Raw genomic sequence first — 20,670 nt, forward strand, 5'->3', positions numbered from 1 at the left:
CCATTTAGTCACATAGCGACCCTATGTACAACAGCCCTAAACTCTCGTCTGTCCTGTGCCAGTCGCACCATCTCTGATACACCCATCCCGATTACCCCAGTCACTGAATCAATCCACCTCATAGAGGTCCTTCCCCTCCTGCGCTGTCCCTCCACCCTACCAAGCATGATGTCCCTCTCCAAGGACCTGTCCCTCCTTACAACATGTCCAAAGTATGTTAGACAGAGCCTCAGAATCCTTGCCTCCAAAGAGCAGCCCGGTTTGACCCTTTTCAGGATTAATCTGTTTGTTTTCCTACCAGTCCATGGTACCTTCAATACTCTTCTCCAGCACCACAGTTCAAAGGCATCAATTCTCCTTCTGTCCTCCTTAGTCATTGTCCAACTCTCTGATGCATAACAAGTGATCGCAAAGACCATGGTCTGTATCAGATGCACCTTAGTCTCCAGAGAGACACCATTGCTCTTCAGTACTTTGGAGAGGTCCCTAACAGCAGACTTTCCCATCGCAATACGTCTTTTAATTTCCTGGCAACTGGTGCTGAGAGTGTTGACTTTGGAGCCAAGCAAACTAAAGCTGTGGGCAATCTCAATCTCTTTACCATCCATCCTGATGCTGCCAATTGGTCCAGTGGTGAGAATCTTTGTCTTCTTGACATTGAGCCTCAATTCGTATTGGAGGCTGCAGTCCTTGACCCTCTGCAGCAAATGCTTCAGGTCCTCCTCACTTTCCGCATGCAGGGTTGTGTCATCTGCATATCACAGATTGTTGATAGACCTTCCACCAACCTTGACCCCACATTCCTCCTCATAAAGCCCAACCTCCCGGATAATCTGTTCTGCATACAGGTTGAAAAGGTATGGAGACAGGACACATCCCTGGCGTACGCCCTTCCCAATTTTGAACTATGCATATCCGATTGTAGTATTGTTTAAACAGTATATTTTGTAGTGAAATGTGTGTCAGCTAAACTCCTTAGCATAGTTTGAAATGACTTTGTATCCCATTATAGTATTGTTTAAATCGTATATTCTGTAGTGCAATGTATGTTGACTGCACCAGTTACCATTTTTTTGTCCTAATGCTCTGAGGGCCTAATGGATAAGGTGTTTCACTGCCAGCCCAAAGACAAGTGAATCAAATCCACCAGCTGTTTCACAGAATGGACATCTCCTCTCATGCAATTTACATCCTCTGAAAACCTATTGAAAGATTAGCTAAGAGCCAATTCTGACTTGAACTGAACAGTAGCAATATTCATTAAGAAAGAAAGATTATATAAATACTATGTTGGTGCTGTAAGCTTAAGCCGTGAGTAATTTGATCATTAGCAGCAATCAAAATGTGATGTGAAAAAGAGGGAGCTGTAGATTGCCTTTTGATTTGGCTTAGAAAAGCAGAGGGGTTGTGTGTTTGTGTGTGTGTGTGTGTGTGTGTGTGTGTGATAGTTTTACTGTCTTACCTACATAGTAAATATATTTTTAATGAATTTGAATTGATAGATGTAAGTGACAAGATACAAATTCTTAATGAACTTTCTGTAGTTATATTTTCATCTGTTATAAGTAATTTGTCTTTGAAGAATTAGAGTATCATATCTAAACTTACTCCTTTGTGCAAGAAACCATGAAATACATTTTAGTGATTAATCTTTCCAGTGATAATAATTGGTTGAAATCTTCTCTTTTGTTTGAAACTGATTTAAAATGATCTGTTCCTCCTGAAATATTTTTTTCTGAAATGTATTCATCTCTTAGTTAAAAATAATTAAGGTCTTTTCAGTAGCACTGCTAAATGTTTAATATTAATATTAATATTATTAATTTTGGTTTCCCCATTGCCATATGAGTACATTTTTATTAGACTTATTGTGTTTTATGGCACCTCTCCAGAAATATATATTTAATTTCTTGCAATGTACACATTAAAAGCTTTTCCAAGACAATTTGCAAGGGTGTCACTGTGAAGATAGCTATTCGCTAAAGTAGCTGTTTTAATATTTTTAAAATAATACTCTGATGTCCAAATCAATCCAACTATACTAGAAACCATTTATTGAAACTTATTGTCTAATTACTTGTGCATGTTTTTATTGATGTGATTTAAGAGAGCTTATATAATGTTCTTCACTTTTGAAATAACAGAAAGTAAATTGTATATGAAATGTAATGACCTTTTACTCCATTATTCTAGAATATCATCTTTTATCATTCCCCCTCAACACCACCATGACTGAAAGTTTGGAAATACCCTTTTCATTCACTGATTGTGATATTATTTGTAAGACACAACATTGTATAGATCTCACTATTTTGCCAACCCCTACTCTTTTTTTTCTTTTTTCCGCAGGTGATTTCTATTCACTTCTTTCCAAGCTGCTAGGAGAAAGGGAAGATGTTGTTCATGTACATAAATATAATCCCACAGAAAAGGCAGAATCAGAATCAGACCTTGTAGCCGAGATTGCAAATGTAGTCCAAAAGAAGGACCTTGGTCCGTCTAATGCCAGAGAGGGTGCAGAACATGAGAGGGACAATGCTGTTCTTGTCAGAGACAGAATCCACAAATTCCACAGATTAGAATCAACTTTGAGCCCAGCAGAAAACAGAGTTTGCTCATTGCAGCAGCCCCTAACTGGTGAAGGCACCTGGGAACCAGAACACACAGGAGGTGCGTTTAGGGGTTCTTTTGCAGAGTAAAATGCTGAGGGCTACAAATCCACATTAGAAAAATCTGAAGGGAATAAATTTTAATGGAAGAGACAAACTCATAGATAAAAAGAACTTAGGAAAAAAGAGAACTCAATTTTTAATTATTTATCAGTTATTACTTTTCTTGTATGAGATTTGGGGTGGTTTTTTCCTTATCTTGGTCCAGTATTACACAAATTTAGAATCTGATCATTCAGTGAGCTAGATCTGTATGGAGAAAATAAATATATTTTGGAGAAAATAAATATATTTGGATCATTTCTGGAAGGAAATCCTTACCAAGTCAGCTTTTTCCATTTTGGTAAATGGAATGAATTTGAAATCGAAAACTAGAAATGCAAAGTCTCAGTGTTGGGATGTCTATCCATTGCTTTAGTTTAAGGCAATTAAATTTCTTCTAAAGGAATCTTATATAGTCAGCATTGACACCCAGTTGATTGATGAAGTATAACCATCTATATGACTTTGATTTCTTAAGTTTCATGATTACTATCTTAATTGGAAAGTTGAGTAATTGGGTCTGATGAGACCTCTGTTGAGTCAATGATTTATCTTTATCTCTAACTGGGGTTGGCTTCTATCTAAGAGGACCATACCTTATTCCCTTCAGGTTTCTGTGCCAGTAATATATGAATGCTTCATCTTTTTCTTTAGTTGTGTTATGGCCTCTGTGATAATGTGTTTCATGTTACTTGCTAATGTGGAAAGCCATATAATACAGCATGTGGTGATAATCTGAAAAGAAAAAAAATAACAGATGTGCATACATGGCAGCTGTTCATGCATGGGCCAGAATGGCTTAGGCTGCCAACTTGATGTTTTCAAATATAGTTTTGTAGGACGTCATAGATAGTCCAGCACCCAGCCAATATTTTTTTTTAATTGGGAAAAAAATAAACAAACACATGACACCTTTTGCTCAAGTATTGTCCCTTGGGAATGGTCTAATGATCTCTATAATATGTTAAATAAGAAATTGATGTTTATTTACTATTTTATATTCAGAAAGGATCTCTTAGCTATTCTAAGTTGATCAGTTATGGTGTTTGTCAAGGAATGGTCCCTGGAATAATTTGCTTTAGAATCACCTAGAGCACTTATAAAATGCCTACACTTCTGAATCCTACCCTAAAACAACTGAATTGGTATGTTTGGCTCAGGTACTTAGAAATCTGCAGTTTACCGTACTCCATATCCATTTTGTAAATACATTGAAACTCCCTGCTAAGGAAAATGAATTGTAACCTAAGCAATACAGGAATATAAAAGGCATAAGGGATTCTTTGGTGAGTATAGAATTCTATCTTGAAGAAGAGCTGTGAAATGTCACAGCATGCTTTATCCCCTTGGCTTGCCTTTGAATTTTTTATATGAAAATTGCAGCGTGGTCATTTCTAGATATTGTAAGTATCTATGTAAAATTCATAGTTTGACTTAAGGCATTACATCTCTTGAAACCTGTATAACATTTATAAGAAAGAAATGCATAAAATACCTGGAATATATTTGCTTGCCAAATTTTCTTATACTTTCAAGAGTTTTTACAAAATGGCATGTGTTCCAAAAGAAGATTTTTATACACCATCTATTTCAAGATGTTTCCTTTCTTTTTAAATATGGAGAAGAATGTCACTGAAGTTAATAAAACAGTGAGCTATATAATACAAATCTTAATTAGAGAAAGGAAATATATATATTTTATTTCTGAAAACTACCTATCTTAATAATATTTCACTGGTCTAAAGTGAAAATTTTTTTTAAATTAAATGGAATAATTCCTTTTTATAGGTAAGCTTTTTCTAAAAAGCTTTTTGCTTTTATATGCTCTTTAAGTGCTTACCATGTATGATATATAACACAATGTAATATCTAACTTTGATTAAAACTCTGTCATTCCTTTGTATAAAGTACTTGGTTAAAGACTTACCCTCAGGAAGATTTCATTTTGTAAAAAAGAAAAGAGAATTAATTTTATGGAATATTATGCCTCCATAAAATATATTGGTAATCTAATTCATATATATTCCTCAGGAAAGGGGCAGGGAAAGTAAATTTGATGAATAACATTCCATTGTTTCTCCTGTACTCTTTGTTTTTTTCTACAGGCAACGCTTTATGGGAATAAACTATCTTCCTAAATGCCTAATTTGCTACTAGGAATTATATTAGTTGCAAAGGCAAAAGTAGCTTTTTATATAAGATTATTATTAAAACAAAAATGTAAAGAAACTGTCCTGCTTAATAGTAGTACATCCTCATTTCAGTTATCTATGAGACTTTCTAGTCTGAATTTTCAAATAAAGAAAATGAGGCCTATAGCTTTTAAACTCTTTTAATGAGGTTACAGAATCTAAATTTAAAACTTGGACTTTGCCTACTCTAATTATACTGTACAGTTCTTTGCATTTAAATATATATATATATATATATATATAAAAATGTATGTATGTATTTAAAGAGGTAAGAGCACTTGCTAGCCTAGCTCAAATACACCTCCCTAAAGCTATGGAACTTCACTGAATCCCTCTTGAGATTTTTCTGTTCTCCTTGTTTCGGAAAAGTCCACTCTTGTTCATATGTGCTGAATTCTTGGCACCAACACAACTCATTAAAGTGGTGTTTCAACTACATTACATTATATTTCATCGACAGCTCCATTTTCTGGAACTACAATGTGTTGGTGGATCTCATCCAACTAATTTGAGGGCTCAGGGTAGATTAAATGGAACATCTGAAAAACCAAGGTGTGACTGCAAGTGATAGACCTGGGACTACATGAGGATTTCCACAAAAAAAAAATTTAGTGATATGAATTCCATTTGGACCCACATCCTTGCAACTGTCTTTAAAATTGGTATTCCTTCTCATTATAATAAATCATCAGTGGACCTTTCAAAAATAGTAAAAGTAGATAGATACATGGATGGATGGATGGATGGATGGATGGATGGATGGATGGATGGATGGAGAGAGAGCTCATTTTTTTCCAGTCATCTTATCACTTCATTCAATAATCCTAATACATGTGGTTAATTTTTTTCTTTTTTATTATGTTTTATGAATTAATATGCAAACTGTTTGACCAGGGTGACATGCTCATTTGAACTAAAATCTAGGAAGGAAAAAAAAGTTGCGCTAATGCTTTTGATCCCCTATTTTGTCATAATTCCCTTCCTCTCTTCAGTCCATTAAATGTACCATTGTAATTTTGCTTTCTTTCTGACTTCAGTATTAATAATTCTCCTAAAATCTCAGTTAATTTTAGTTCATGGTAGAATTTATGATAAATAATAAACAATCCCTGACCAGAGTAAAGCATTGCCTCTTCAAGAGGGGAGAAAATTTACAAATATAAAAAAAGGTAACCATCATATTTTTTTCTTCTTGTTGACGTCTTCTATTGATTTTATTAGATTATTTTTCCTTTTCAGAAAAAAACTGAATATTCTTGTTACACTGTAATTAAATCAAGTTCTGTACTTGAAATTATCCTTTTTCTAGATCTGCTTCCGTTAGTCATTAGTTCTGTTACGTAGCATAGAAAAATGAATGCCCTTTAAAATATTTATTAAAACTTTCAAGAAGCATTGATCACGAACATAAATCTTTTTTGGAAATGTGAACTTCATTAATAGTGTTATAGACTGAATGAGAAAAAAAAAGTTGTTTTTATTCATTTTCCTTTTATTTGTCTTAATATATGGTAAGGCTATACTTTTATGTCTGTTCGTAATGAATACAGAGTTTTTGGAATAAGAATACCATTAGGGAAAAATACTTTTTAAATTTCAAGAGGCATTTTTTTCACCTTTTATATAAGATCATTTTTACACTGAGGCTCATAAGATTGAAAGCTGATTCATCTTGTTGTTGTTGTTGTTATGTGCCGTCGAGTCGCTTGCTACTCATAGCGACCATATGTACAACAGCCCTAAACTCTGCTCTGTCCTGTGCTAATCACACTGTCTCTCACACTCCCATCCCAATTATCCCAGTCACTGAATCAGTCCATCTCATAGAGGGCCTTCCTCTCCTGTGCTAATTTATCTTATTTTCCTAAAAATATTTTTATAAAAATGTTTCTTCTAATGTACTTTCAGATTCACATTTTTTTTAACTTGAAATCATTCCATTATTTGACATCTGGGTGTAGAGAAGCTAACATGTAAAGTTGCAGTAATATTCCATAGGTCATGTGTGAGAAATGTGTATTCGACTTTCAGGTTAAAATGTTAAGTCCACAACATTAACTGGTTATATGCTGAAACATTTCTGTAAAAAGGACCCTGCACTTAAATGTTTTTACTTTTTCATGTTACTTTTTTATTAAGAATTTAAAATTTTCTTTTACTGGCATTTAGAAAAAGAATTATCCTGATGTTAGTGACTTAAATCTGGCCCAAGACTAAAGTTCTCTCCTGTAATAGCAGAAACTACTTTGGCCAACCTAAAATAGTAATAAACTTGTTAATTCTCATGGTACTATGAGCAGCGCTTGGAAGAATATTCAGTATGTTAATTCCTTCTACATACACACACACACACACACCCACTCACACAAGAGACCTGTCAATACAACTATTAATCAAAAATACGCACCAAAATTTAGAGCCAAAGGTGAGGAAATTGAGGATTTCTACCAACTTTAGCAGTGTGAAATTGATTGAATCCGCAATCAAGATTCATAAATAATAGTTGGTGATAACAGTGTACAAGTTGAAAACAAAAAAGGACTATTATTTTTATTAACTATTTTAATATATTATATTGATTTATATTTATACTTATTTATTGAAAAATATGGATTTGGTAATAGGAGGCTGGAGATCAAATGATTGAACTTTGTATAATCAATAATTTATTCCTTATATATATCTTTTTTTATGAATATCCTATTTTTAAAAACCACAAACAGCAACTATAAAGATGGCCCTCACCTCATTGACTTCACAGGAACTAGATTACATCTATGGAAAGAATCAGTGGAAATGCTCTATGTCAGCAGTCAAAACCAGACAGGTACTGACTGTGGGCCAAAGCTCAGTTACTCATGTGCAAATTCAAATTGAAGCCAAAGTCAAATTAACGCAAGTCTCAAGAACTAAAATACAACTTGAGCCTCTATCTCTTGAAGTTAAAAGCAATCTCAAGTATAGATTTGAGGCATTTAACACTAGAATGAATTGTGAGATGACATCAAGGATATCATCCATGAAGAAAGCAAGCAGTCATTATAAAGACAGGAGAAAGAAAGCATAAAAGTGGTTATCAGAAGAAACTCTAAAAATTGCACCAGAATGTCGTGAGGCCAAAACAAAGGAAATAAATGCTTACGTAAAAGAGATGAATTGATTAGTTCAGAGGACAGTTTGAGAAGCGGAGCAAAGATTTAAAAGAAAATGTACCAAGAGCTGACATAAAAGCATAAAGAGACATTCTTCTGGTATTCTTTAATTTCAGCAAGGATACGTCTGACATCAGCAATGATATCCCTGGTGTCACGCCTCTTCTAAATCCTGCTTGAATTTCTGGCAGTTCCCTATTTATGTCCTGTTCTAGCAGGTTTTCCGTGATCTTCAGCAGCATTTTATTTGCATGTGATATTAATGATATTGTTAGTTACTTTCCACATTTTTTGGATCACCTTTCTTGGGAATGGGAACAAATATGGATCTCTCCCAATCAGTCAGCAAACAGCTGAAAGTAAAGAATACAAGAGGAATGCATATTTATGCTTTCTTGACTATGCAAAGTCATTTGACTTTGGATCATAACAGTTATGGCTAACATTGAGAAGACTGGAAATTCCAGAACACTTAATTGGGCTTGTGTGAAATCTGTATCTAGCTCAAAGGCCATTTTATAAACATAGCAAAGGAACACTACATGGTTAAAATTAAGAAAGGTGTGCATCAGATTTGTATCCTCTCTCCATACCTATTCAGTGTGTGTACTGAGTAAATTACGCTAGAAGCTGGCATATAAGAAGAAGAATGTAGCCTCAAGATCAGAGGAAAACTCAATAACTTGGTTTATGTAGATGACACAGCCTTGCTTGCTGAAAGTGAGGAGGACTTGAAGCACTTGTCACAGCAGATCAAAGAATTCCACCTTCAATATAAATTGTATCTCAACTCAACATCGAGAAAACAAAGATTCTTACCACTGGATCAATTGGCAAAATCATGAAAGATGGAGAAAAGATTGAAACTGTAAACACCTTCATCTTACTTGCCTCCACAATCAATATCAGCAGTCAGGAAATCAGGAGACATACTGGACTGGGAAAGTCTGCAGTCATGGACCTCTCAAGATTTTGAAGAGTAATAATGTCAGTTTAAGGTCTAAGTTGCATCTGATTCAGGCCATGTTGTTTCCAGTCATTTGCTGTGCATCTGAGAACTGGAGAGTAACTAAAAATAACAGAAGAATAATCAACACACTTAAGCAGTGATGTTGGAGAAGAGTACTGAATATTTTATGGGCTGCAAAAAAGAATAAACAAATGTGTCTTGGAGAAAATGCAACCCAGAGTCCTCCTTGGAGGAAAAGAGGTTTAAGATCCATCTCATACTTTGGGCATGTTGATAGGAGAGGTTATTCTTTGGAGAAGGACATCGTTCTTGGAAAGGTGGAGGGTTGGCAAAAGAGAAGAAGACCCTCAACAAAATGACTTGACACAGTGACTGCTGTAATGGGCTGTAGTATGTCAGAAAGTATGAGGATGGCACAGGATAGGACAATCTACAGATCCTGTTATTCATTGAGTAACTATAGGTTATACTCAATTCAGTGGCACCTAACAACAATAACCAAGAGCTAATAATAAAAAATCAGAAGGAAGAACTCACTCAATATTTCTCAAGGTAAATTTAAAAAATTCAAACTGAACTAAAGAATGAATTCAAGACTCAAATTGCAGTACCAGAGAATTCTATTTGACATAAACCTTCAATAACTCAGGAAGCATAAAATATGATGGAAGGATGAATTGGCTGACATGGAACAATTTCAGGAAATAACATCTGACCAAGAACATTCAAGCTGCATTAAAAGCATTAGAAAAATTAAGACCCAGTAATTGATGGAATACGAATTGACTCGTTTCAGCAAACAGATGCAGACTTAGACATGCTCATTATTTTGTGATAAGGAATTTATAAGAAAGCTACCTGGACAATTGATTGGAAGAGATATTTTTGATTGATCATGCAAAGAATTTGACTATGTCAGTCATAACAAATTATGCTAACATTGAGGAAAGTGGGAATCTTGACACTTAACTGTACTCATGTGAAACCTCTACATATACCAAGAAGCTATCGTCTGAAACGAAGTGAACACTGCATGGTTTAAAATCAGAAGTTGTACATCGTGGTTGTATCCTTTTTCCTTACCAATCTGTCTGTATGCTGATCAGATCATCCAAGAAGCTGGACAATATGAAGAAGAATGTAGCATCAGAATGGAAGGTAACTCACCCCAAACCTGCACTATTCAGCAGCTTTGTTTGCTGAAAGTGAAGAAGACTTGAAACATTTGCTGCAGAAGACAAAAGCCATCAATGGGTATTACATCTCCACATCAAGAACAGAAAAATCTTCACCACCAGACCAATAGGCAGTGTCATGATAAATGGAGAAAAGATTGAAGTTATCAATGATTCATCTTGTTTGGTTCCACAATCAACACCCCTGGTACAAGGACTTAGAGAAATCCAAAACCGTGTTGCATTGGGGGAAATCTGCTGTCAATGACTTTTTCTAAATGCTAACAAGCAAGGTTTTAAGTTTAAAGACTAAGGTATGCCTGATCCAAGCCATGATCTTTTCAGTTACTTCCTATACATCTGAAAGTTAGAAAATGACAGAGGAAGAATCTGTGCTTTTTTTTTTTTCCTTTTCTGCTTTGGGTGGGTTTTTATTTCTGAAATTGAAAGAAAAGCAGCTGTGACTCTCCATGCTCGCAGCCCGCAAATGCCATCCTCCGGCCAGACAGCGAGGACCTTACAGGTCCAAGCCTATACTTTTTAATTGTAGTGTTGGAGAAGAGTACTGAATGCCCATGGACTATCAAAAGAACAAACAAATATGTCTGGGAGAAAGTGTAACCAGGGTTTTCTTTAGAGGCAAGAACAGTGAAATGTGTTCTCACATACTTTGGACATATTATTAGGAAAGCCTAATACTTGGAGAAAAGACTGGGAGAGGTCAGTGAAAGAAGAAGACCCTTAACCTTGATTGACACAATGACTGTAACAATGGACCCAAGTATCTCAGAGATGTTGAGGAGAATACAGGATAGGGCAAAGTTCAGCTCTCTTGCTCATAAGGTCATTATAAGTGGTAGGCAACTTGATTGTACCTAACAACAACATATTTTCTTAATCCAAAATTATTACCTTGATCCTTCTTTTGTAACCTCAATATGAGAAAACTACCTTTAACTATGTAATGGTGAGAACGATGATGACTTTGGAAGCAAACTATCAATTATCAGAGCTAATATTTTCAGACAGGAGCTCTGTAACATAATATGAGCTCTGTAACATAATCTGAAGAGCCTCTCTGAAGGTCTGAATACACTAGCAGCTCCAGGGGAGAAAAATGGTCAATCTCGCACCATAAAATTTCCCAATTTCCAGCCTTGGAAAACCTTCTGGAGGTCCAATGGAGGTCCATTTCTGAGTTAGTTCTGACTCAATTGCAATTAGTTTGAGCTTGTTAAGTCCAATGGTTACAAAGGAGAACATAATATAACACAGACACTTAGAATTGGAAAGTTTTGAGATCTTAATAAATATGCAGAACAGATAATCTGGGAGACTGGGCTCTATGAGGAGAAATGTGGCATCAGGACTTGAGGTGGATTCATCAACAATCTGCATTACGCAAATGACACAACTCTACTTGCTGAAACTGAGGAGGACCTGAGTTGCTTGCTGCAGAAGGCCAGATGACTTCAGCCTTAAATGGATTGAAGTGCAACATCAAGAAAACAAAGATTCTCCCCAGTGGGCTGATTATCAGCACCATGCTAGATGGTGAAGAGAGTGTTAGTAGCTTCAGTTTACTTGACTCCATAGTCAACACTCTTGGTCCCAGCAGCCAGGAAATAAAAAGATGGATTGCATTGGGAAAGTCTGCTATCAGTGACCACTCCTAAGTACTGAAGAGCAACGATGTCTGTCTGGAGACTAAGATGTACTTGATCCAGGCCTTACTCTTTGCAGCTACCAGCTATGTGTCAGAAAGCTGCACAATGACTAGGGATGAAAAAGAGAATTGATGCCTTTGAACTTTGGTGCTGGAAAAGAGTATTGAATATACCATGGACTTCCAGGAGAACAAACAGTTTTGTCCTAGAGAAAGTGAGACCAGGCTGCTCCCTGGAAGCAAAGATTCTGAAGCTTCATCTGACATACTTTGGACATTTTGCAAGAAGAGACCATTCTTGAAGAGGGGCATCATACTTGGGAGGGTGGAAGGACAGTGCAAGAGAGGAGGACCCTTGATGAGATGAGTTGATGCAGTGACTGGGTAATGGAGGTAGGTGTGTCAGAGACATTAAGGTTGGCACAGGATTGAGCAGAGTTAATAATAGGGTTAATATGAGTCACAAGCAACTCGACGGCACATAACAACAACAATAAATATGTTATTATATTTTTAAATTACACAAAACACAATTTCCTATATTTTTTCCAAATATCTTGCCACATATAAAGCAGTTCTCTTTCACGTTGACTCAGCAATAACAGAGCCATGTTACCCACTGTTGGCCTTCTGCCTATGCTTTCTTATATGTCACGCTTATGTTCATAAATCATGAAGAATGTATGTTATGGATATTATTTTCTTTCCTGAAAATTTCCATCCAAAATGACTCATATGTGTGGCAAAGCTAGTGTTTTTATGATTAGTGGATAATCCCTTGCATATAAGATTTTTTAAAAAAAATTAAGTCATTCGGTTTTGCAGGCTTTGAAGAACTTGTCTATGGGCATATGATAGTTAGGATCATTTAACATCAGATTAAAGTTCTTTGCATAAAATTTCCAATGTTTCGTGAGATTCTATTTGACTACAGAACTGTATCTATTTTTCTGACATGCAGTGTTTTCTTCTAGACTTCTAATTTGTACAATTTCATAGTGCCCAGATCTTGGTAATGGACTGCTGACTAAAAGGATGACATAAGTATATCTGTTTATTGTATTTTGAAGATAGAAATTAACCAATCATCATTTTTACTAATTATGGTCAGTGTCTCCAGCACTGTGCTCGTGCCAGGGCTTCCAATAGCTTAATTCTGGTTAAACCACCCAATGACAATGTGCGTATCCACCAGAGATATACTGAATCACAATCTACATTTAAGAAAATTTCTAAATACATATGAATCATTTCCGACAAGAATTGCTTGAGAATCTTGTTAAACTGTAGGTTTTGTTTCTGTGTATCTCCAGTGAAAATGTACATTTTCGTCATGAGTTCAAACCATAATGAACCATTTGAAGCCTTAGCAAGGGCTAATGGAGGCAATAAAAAGAAACCATAAGAGTATTTCACTCAGAATTGACAACATTAAAAAAGATTCTGAAACATGCAGGTCAGTTTTAGCACATTATTTAGACCATTACAGTGAGGAATTTAGTACATTACTGTCTCTATGCAAGTCCTGGTGACCCACCAATTAAACAGACATGATCCCTTGCCCACAAAGAATTGACCTGGTTGTGTTGGTTTGAGAACCACCATCTTTGAGAATCTGTTGAAAACAATTAAATGCCTGCATTCTCATGAGGTTTGAAGTTCCCTTGGAGCCTATTCCAAAACTTTTGAGATTGACGAATGAGTACTGGCAGAATGTAACAGACTGCAACTGGATGCTCAGCCAGGGATTCACACAGCTTTGGAATAATATAAAACTTTTTTAGACATGATTTATCCATCTGCTGGTTGATCTAGACATCCATAATTATAACACTTACACCATATTTTCAGGTCTAACTTTCAAAAACAGTTGTAACCAGGCTACCCATGTTTTAAAACCTTCTGTAGTTCCCAATTGCCTGTAGCAGTGATTTTGCAACCTTTCTCTATTATGACAAGTGTGATAGATGATGGAAGCTGTTCATTTGAGCAGGTCCATTCATATCCATTGCTGCATACAGAATTATTTGAAAATTCAGGCATTCCGGCTGCCCTCTACCCACTTCTTGCCAGTTCTAGAAGGCATATCAGAATACATGTACGTGGGAATGACATTCTCAGATGTTGTCATGTATTTCAAAAGTAAATTATTTCCTAACTTCTCTACTTTCTTGTGACTAATAAAGTACTTTCAGCATACCTCATGATTAATCATAACATAGGTCACGACACTGCAGCTGAGATAAGATCTGTATTCACAGCCTGATCCAGACTCCTTCATGTGTTTACAGTGTATTTTCTAGTTTAGCTCTAAATTGGATCTCAAGATCAGTTGTTCATTACTCCTCCTAACCTATTCCTATCTGACATATACAGGTTTCATTTCTAGGCTACGTAAAGACCTTAAAACACATTCTGTAATTAGAAACATCCTTGCTTTTGTTTGTTTTGACAGAAGTATTCTCCTACTTCAATGCTTGATGAGCTATTTAATCTCTGTAAATATAAATGTCTGTTCCTCTAGGCAACCTCCCACAATCTGGCCTTCCTCAGCCTTGCCCAACAAAACCTCAGGAAAGAAAAAGGGCTTTTGTGTTGTTCCTGCACCATTTATACAACTTTGCATCCTAAGTATTTGTTTCCTTTATTTTCCTCGCTTTCCTATACGTTAATTTATCAGACTTAACACCAAGGTTTATTTCTTTGTGTTCTCAGACTCTTGCATAGTGGTTTGTATACAGAGAACACGTTCTGGGAATGTTTCTTGAAGATGTGTCAGCAAAGGCTAAAGGCAGCACTGATAGAGGCATCCTATTGATGCTATGTCTTGTTAGAATTCATTAAAGAAAAAAATTCACTGCTTGAAGGTGAAAACATTTTGAGTGAAAAGGTTATTTTTCCTTTTTTTTCACTGGGAGAGTTATTTTGAAATGCATATTCTCACAGGGCACACTCTCCATTTTTCAGAGCTGAAACAAACCCTGTGCTGCCTTCTCCTTCTGTCTTTTATCTTTGAGGATTTCACTGTGTGTTGTTTCATACTCTAGAGAATGAGAAGGTGAAATGAGACTCAAGTTACTCTTTTTATACTTTTAAGCATCTCTTCTGAAGTTTTTGAGAAGAAAGAAATATTGCAACTGGTACAGTAGGGTTGCATTTACAATTAACTAGTAGCTTAAATTGGCATAGAAACGTCATAGATAATCAGCTCTTCCTTTATTTAAACTTGGTGATGTGAATCATCATACCTCCTTATTGCTGAGCATATTTTTCTAAAGGGATTAGTACAAATGAACCCAGATACTCTCTGAGGCTTCTTTTTTATTTCAGATCCAAAATGAGAATCATTTGAAACTCGTCACTTAGTCACGTCTTCTGTGACCTCTTTTTATTCCTTTCTTTCATGATAATAAAAAAGTAAAACAAACAGTAAAAGAAGGTATCTTCCTCCTTCCATGCTTCTATGAACACTGAAGTTAGAAGAAATGAGATTGCTCCAAAATTCAGGGTTTTTGTAAAAATGATTATCAATGAATGTCAAGTGTACATTGAACATCTAGAATTTACGTAAGAACAATGATTAAGTAGGTAAATATGGAAGGATGGAGGAAGGCTTATTAAATTGGTAAGCATATCAGCTATTGTTACTGTTGCTGTTAGATGCCATTGAGTCAGCCAGAACTGATAACAAGCCTATGCACATAAGATCAGACCCTTGCCCTGGCCTTCATCACAATCACAATTTCTACCATGCTCCAGCCTATCGGTGTAGCCACTGCATCAGTCCATCTCTGTAAGAGTCTTCCTTTCTTTCACTGACATTACTATTTATTAACAACATTTAATAATCTATGGGATGCCTTAATGGATATTATCTAAAGTTTATATTAGAATTATGAAATTTATATTAATTTTAAATTAGGAGCATCAAGAATATGGTCACAATATATATTTTTCAATGGTTTAAGGTTAAGCTAGTTTTAGAGGCGTGCCATAAATGAAAGAATATTTACAAGTCCCAGTACAAATTCATAGTCACTAATTTCATAAAGCTACTTGGCATGTGCATGTGATATTTTATTTATAGCACTGCTTACTTTTTTAAAAATATCTTTGCATCTAGTGATGTTAACTGCATGCTGCTCATAACCACTGTGAATCTTCATAAAGTCACATATACTAGGTTTTCTTTTCTAAACTAGATGCGTATTTTATCTTTTAGATTTCCATATTGAAGAGGCACTGGATTGGCCTGGAATTTACTTACTACCAGGTCAAGTTTCTGGGGTTGCTCTGGATGGTGAGAACAACCTGGTGATTTTCCACAGGGGTGACCATGTCTGGGATGGAAAGTAAGTAATATTTCTCCCATCAAAGAGTCAATGGAAATAAAAATAATATGCATCACCTGCATTACATTTAAAAAAAAATGATAAAAGACTATCAAGGCTGTTTTTTCTAATATTTTTGTGATCAAATCCTATTTGTTCTTTTAGTGTATGACTGTTGTAATTGATATAAAATCTTGTGTATTTTGCAACACACTGTACTCTCACTAGCTAGTTTATGGAAAGAAATCAACAGTCGGTAGTTCTGTTTCTTCATGTTCTGCTCCCCTACCTACCCTCATGGCCTAATGGTAAAAGCTGCACTGTAATCCCAAGATCGCACTGCAGGAGAGGGATCGGCAGCCTCCTCACATGTGATTAACTGCCTCTGAAAACCAGCTGGAGGGTCAATGATGGGTCAGTTGTCAGCAGCACACAACAACAACAGCCCTGAAGCTAGAGAGCACTGGTGGCTTAGAAGTAAGGAATCACGTGCTCGCTTCGGCAGCACATATACTAAAATTGGAACGATACAGAGAAGATTAGCATGGCCCCTGCGCAAGGATGACACGCAAATTCGTGAAGCGTTCCATATTTTAAAAAAAAAAAAGTAAGGAATCACGACGCCAACGCAAAGGTACGTGATTTGAATCCACCAGCTGCTCCACAGTAAGAAGATGGACAGTCAACTCCCGTGCCATTTACTGCCTCTGAAAACCCGCTTTGTGGTCAATTATGGGTTGATTCCACCTTGATAGTACCCAACAACTGCCACTACCCAAAGCTAGCTTCCCTTTCCTAAGAAAAATAATATTCATCACAATGTATTCATTGGTGAAGAATTTGAAGACTTTCAAGAATATGAATTACATCTTGGAGAAGATGAAACCAAATTTTTCTTTGGAGGATAGGAATTTGAAGCTCCACCTCACTTACTCTGGGCATGTGGTCAGGAGAGATCGGTCCTTGGAGAAGGACATCATGCTCAGAAGGGTGGACGGACAGCACAAAAGACGGAGACCCTGGATGAGATGGATTGTTATAGTAACTGGGCCTATGAAGGTTGGTGTGTCAGAATTAGTGAGATTGTCTCAGGACAGGGAAAGGTTGAGAGCTGCCGTACATAGGGTTGCTATGCATCGCAGGTGACTCAACCAGCAACATTTTGTCACAGGTTTGGAAGCAGGAGTGGCATCCACTTTCTAAACAGCATGCCTCAGGAAACTATATGAACTTTGATAAATGTCTATAATTGAAGAGGGCCTTGAGGCCTTTTGTTCGTAGGGTCGCTATGAGTCGTGCTCGACTTGAAGGCAATTATCAACAAACAACATAAGGAGTAGACTTAAGAGTGGTTTCTGGTCAACTATAATAAAGCCTGTACCAAGTGCAGGAGTCTTAGAGGATTGAATTGTCCCTTTACATCAGGCTGCTCCACCACAGTAACATTGATGCTATTTTGGAAATTGTGGTAGAAGTAGTTTGGCCATAACCTGTGAAGAAATAGCATATTGATCGACAAATCCTAATAGAGAATGATTTTATTAATCCTATTTTCTCCTTTTCATGAGAATAAAACACTTAACAATAAGCCAGAGATTGTTGATTTATCTCTGACTTGTTGCCATCCCTACTGTGTTTCATAGGGTTTCTAGTGGCAAATTTCTCAAAAGTCGATTGTTAAACTTTTCAAATTGTTGTTGTTGTTCTTGTTATTTGTACCATTGAGTCAGAACTGACCCATAGCTGACCCTCCAGAGGATTTTCCTTACCACTAAGCCACTGGCAATCTTTGGATTAGCAGCCAAGCAAAAATGGGGGTCCTTTCCATTAGGATTGGGTCCGTTTTTTTCTAGACTACTTGGTGAACCCTGTATGTTCTTTAGGTTTCTTTGCATACACAAACACACACACAGAAGCACAAAGCTAGGGAGCTCTGGTGGCAAGAAGCTGCACTGCAATTACGAAGGCATGTGGCTCGAATCCACCAGCTGCTTGAGAGAGAAGGATGGACAATTTCCTCTCAGTGGATTTACTGTTCTGTCTCCCTGCTGGGGGTCAACTATGGGTCAGTTTCAACTCTATAATACACAACAACAACTACTATGAATTTGATTTCAGACTACTGCAATAAAGTGAATACTGTAACAAAATGAGTCACATGAATTTTTGGTATCTTAATGAACATAAAGGGAGCTATTATGAATAATGCTGTGATAGACATGGATATGCATATATGTGTCACAGTTCTAATTTTTTTGTTTTATATTTTCAGTCATGGAATAGTTAGGTCAGATGATATTATGTACTGTGCATCTGAAAGTTGGATAGTGACTAAATATTATAGAAAATGAAGCTATACCTTTGAGCTATGATATTGGAGAAGAGTAATCAGAGATCCAACAACTGCCAAAAGAATAAATAGATATATATTGTAGAATAATCAATCAGGATGATCCTTAGAAACACAGATAGTGAAGCTTCATCTCACCTACTTTGGGCATATTGTTAAGAGGGGCCAGTCCTTGGAAAAGGACATAATGTTTGGAAAGATAAAGGACCGGGAAGACCCTCAGTGAAATGGATTGACAGAGTTACTGTAGTAATGGGCTCCAGTACAGCAGAGATGGTGAAGATGGCATAATGCATTCTCACAGTGTTGCTGTTTGTTGTAGTCTATGCAACAGCACATAAGAACAGCTCACTAAAAAAAAAAATAAAAAGAAGAGCAACTCACTCACTCATTGATGTTGAGTTAGAAATGGCTTGTAGCTGAACCTTCCATTAAATTTCTGAAGCTGTAAATTGCATGAGAGGAGATTGTCCAACTTTTCTCCTTTTTTTTTCCAAGTGTATACACATACAAGTATAATCAGGCTAAAAGTTTCATATTCCTATATGAAAGGTCACCACAGAGTCCACAATGGCAACTAATAGCAATTCAGTATTGATGATGACAGGAGTAAAATGGTGATAAATACTCTCAAGTGGAGCACCTGACAACACATTGCTGTTTTCAGTTGCCTTGCATGCATGTGGAAGTTAGGCAGTGAAGACTAAAGAAGAACTCACATCCTTTTGATTTGTGGTGTTGGTGAAGAATATGTTATGGACTTCCTAAAAAGCCTCACATCTGTCTTGGAAGAAGTAGAGCCAGAATGCTCCCTAGAGGTGAGAATGGTGACAGAAAACACCATGTTTCGTAAAGAGGGTCAGCAAAACAGAAGAAGTCCCTCAGGGAGTTGGGTCGACACAGGGACTGCAGCATGAGCTTAATTAGGCACGACAGAGGCTGTGAGGATAGCTCAGGATCAGGCAGAATTCCAGTCTGTTGAACACGAGGCTGCTACGAGTCACAGTCGACTTGATGGCTGACAGTAACTACACAGTGGAGTTGTGTACCGGTTGACTACCTGGCTAACAAAATGATAGTGGCTCAAATCCATCCAGCAGCTCCACAAGAGAACAACTTGACATCAGTTCCAGATTTCAGCCTAGAAAACCCTGCTAGGCGGTTCTCTCCCATAGGTTTTTTTTAGGAATCTAAATCAACTTGATGACACCTATCAGCAACAATAGACTAGCGAGAGCTATATAAGCCATGCAGAGACAAGAAATAAATATATGAGAATATGTTAAATGTAAGAGTGACAGTCGAGTTTCATGAGAAATTAGGACCTTCTGTTGGGGTAAGGAGGATTGAGAAAAGTTTTACAGAGAAGGTAGAATTTGAAGTAGTAGAAATACTCAAAGTACTTATACATATAGTTCCCTAAGACTTTTAGTATCTTCTCTTTATAAATTTTAACCCATTAACTGTCTTAATAATCCAAAAGGGAGCGGATTATTGCTTACACAGGAGGTACAGGACACATTCAAGATTATACTACTAGTAAGCTTGTGGTGATGAGATTTGAACTCACACACCAGTGCTTCAGTGAGGTGTCTCAGCCATTATGATAAGTTTCCTTGAAGGATGTATAAACTTGCTGAAGATGAAAATATGAAAGCAGAGCATTTCTGTGAGATTGAGCCAAGATGAAGTGTTCACTAAAAGTGTGTAAGAAAACTCTCTCCACATTTAAGGGTAAGTGAAGATTCTCCTGAGTGCATGGCTAAACAAATCCATCCACCAACCACTCATCATTAGAATGAAAGGGTGGTCTGTTTAAAAAAAAAAAATTCTCCAGGGCAGTTATGTTCTGTCTGATGTACTGGAATCATCTCAACAGCAACAGATAATTCTGAAGAACTATTTTGCAAATAGGTTTATGGAATTACCAAACTTCATATAAGTTTCTTAGATAAAAAAATGTTATCTAGATATATACATCTAGATATATATCTAGATACAGGCCATGGTTTTTGCAATCACTTGTTATGCATCAGAGAGTTGGAAAATGACTAGGGAGGATAGAAGGAGAATTGATGCCTTTGAGCTGTGTTGCTGGAGAAGAGTATTGAATGTACCATGGA

At 36.5% G+C, this 20,670-nt stretch overlaps 1 protein-coding gene across 6 annotated transcripts in view; it reads left to right on the forward strand.

Moving 5' to 3' along the window:
- Nucleotides 1-20,670, forward strand: part of PAM (peptidylglycine alpha-amidating monooxygenase) — a 313,806-nt gene that overhangs the window by 221,567 nt on the left and 71,569 nt on the right. For 5 of the 6 annotated variants that reach the window (XM_006900674.1, XM_006900675.1, XM_006900676.1 and 2 more), the window contains 2 exons: nt 2,350-2,670; nt 16,089-16,218. In XM_006900674.1, coding sequence (XP_006900736.1) covers nt 2,350-2,670; nt 16,089-16,218 — 451 coding nt within the window. The remainder of the gene's footprint in view (nt 1-2,349; nt 2,671-16,088; nt 16,219-20,670) is intronic. The other variant, XM_006900679.1, reaches the window with a different exon arrangement.

This window comes from Elephantulus edwardii, unplaced genomic scaffold (assembly GCF_000299155.1).
Source record: "Elephantulus edwardii isolate Elephantulus edwardi_28Jun2011 unplaced genomic scaffold, EleEdw1.0 scaffold00290, whole genome shotgun sequence".
NCBI lineage: Eukaryota > Metazoa > Chordata > Mammalia > Macroscelidea > Macroscelididae > Elephantulus > Elephantulus edwardii.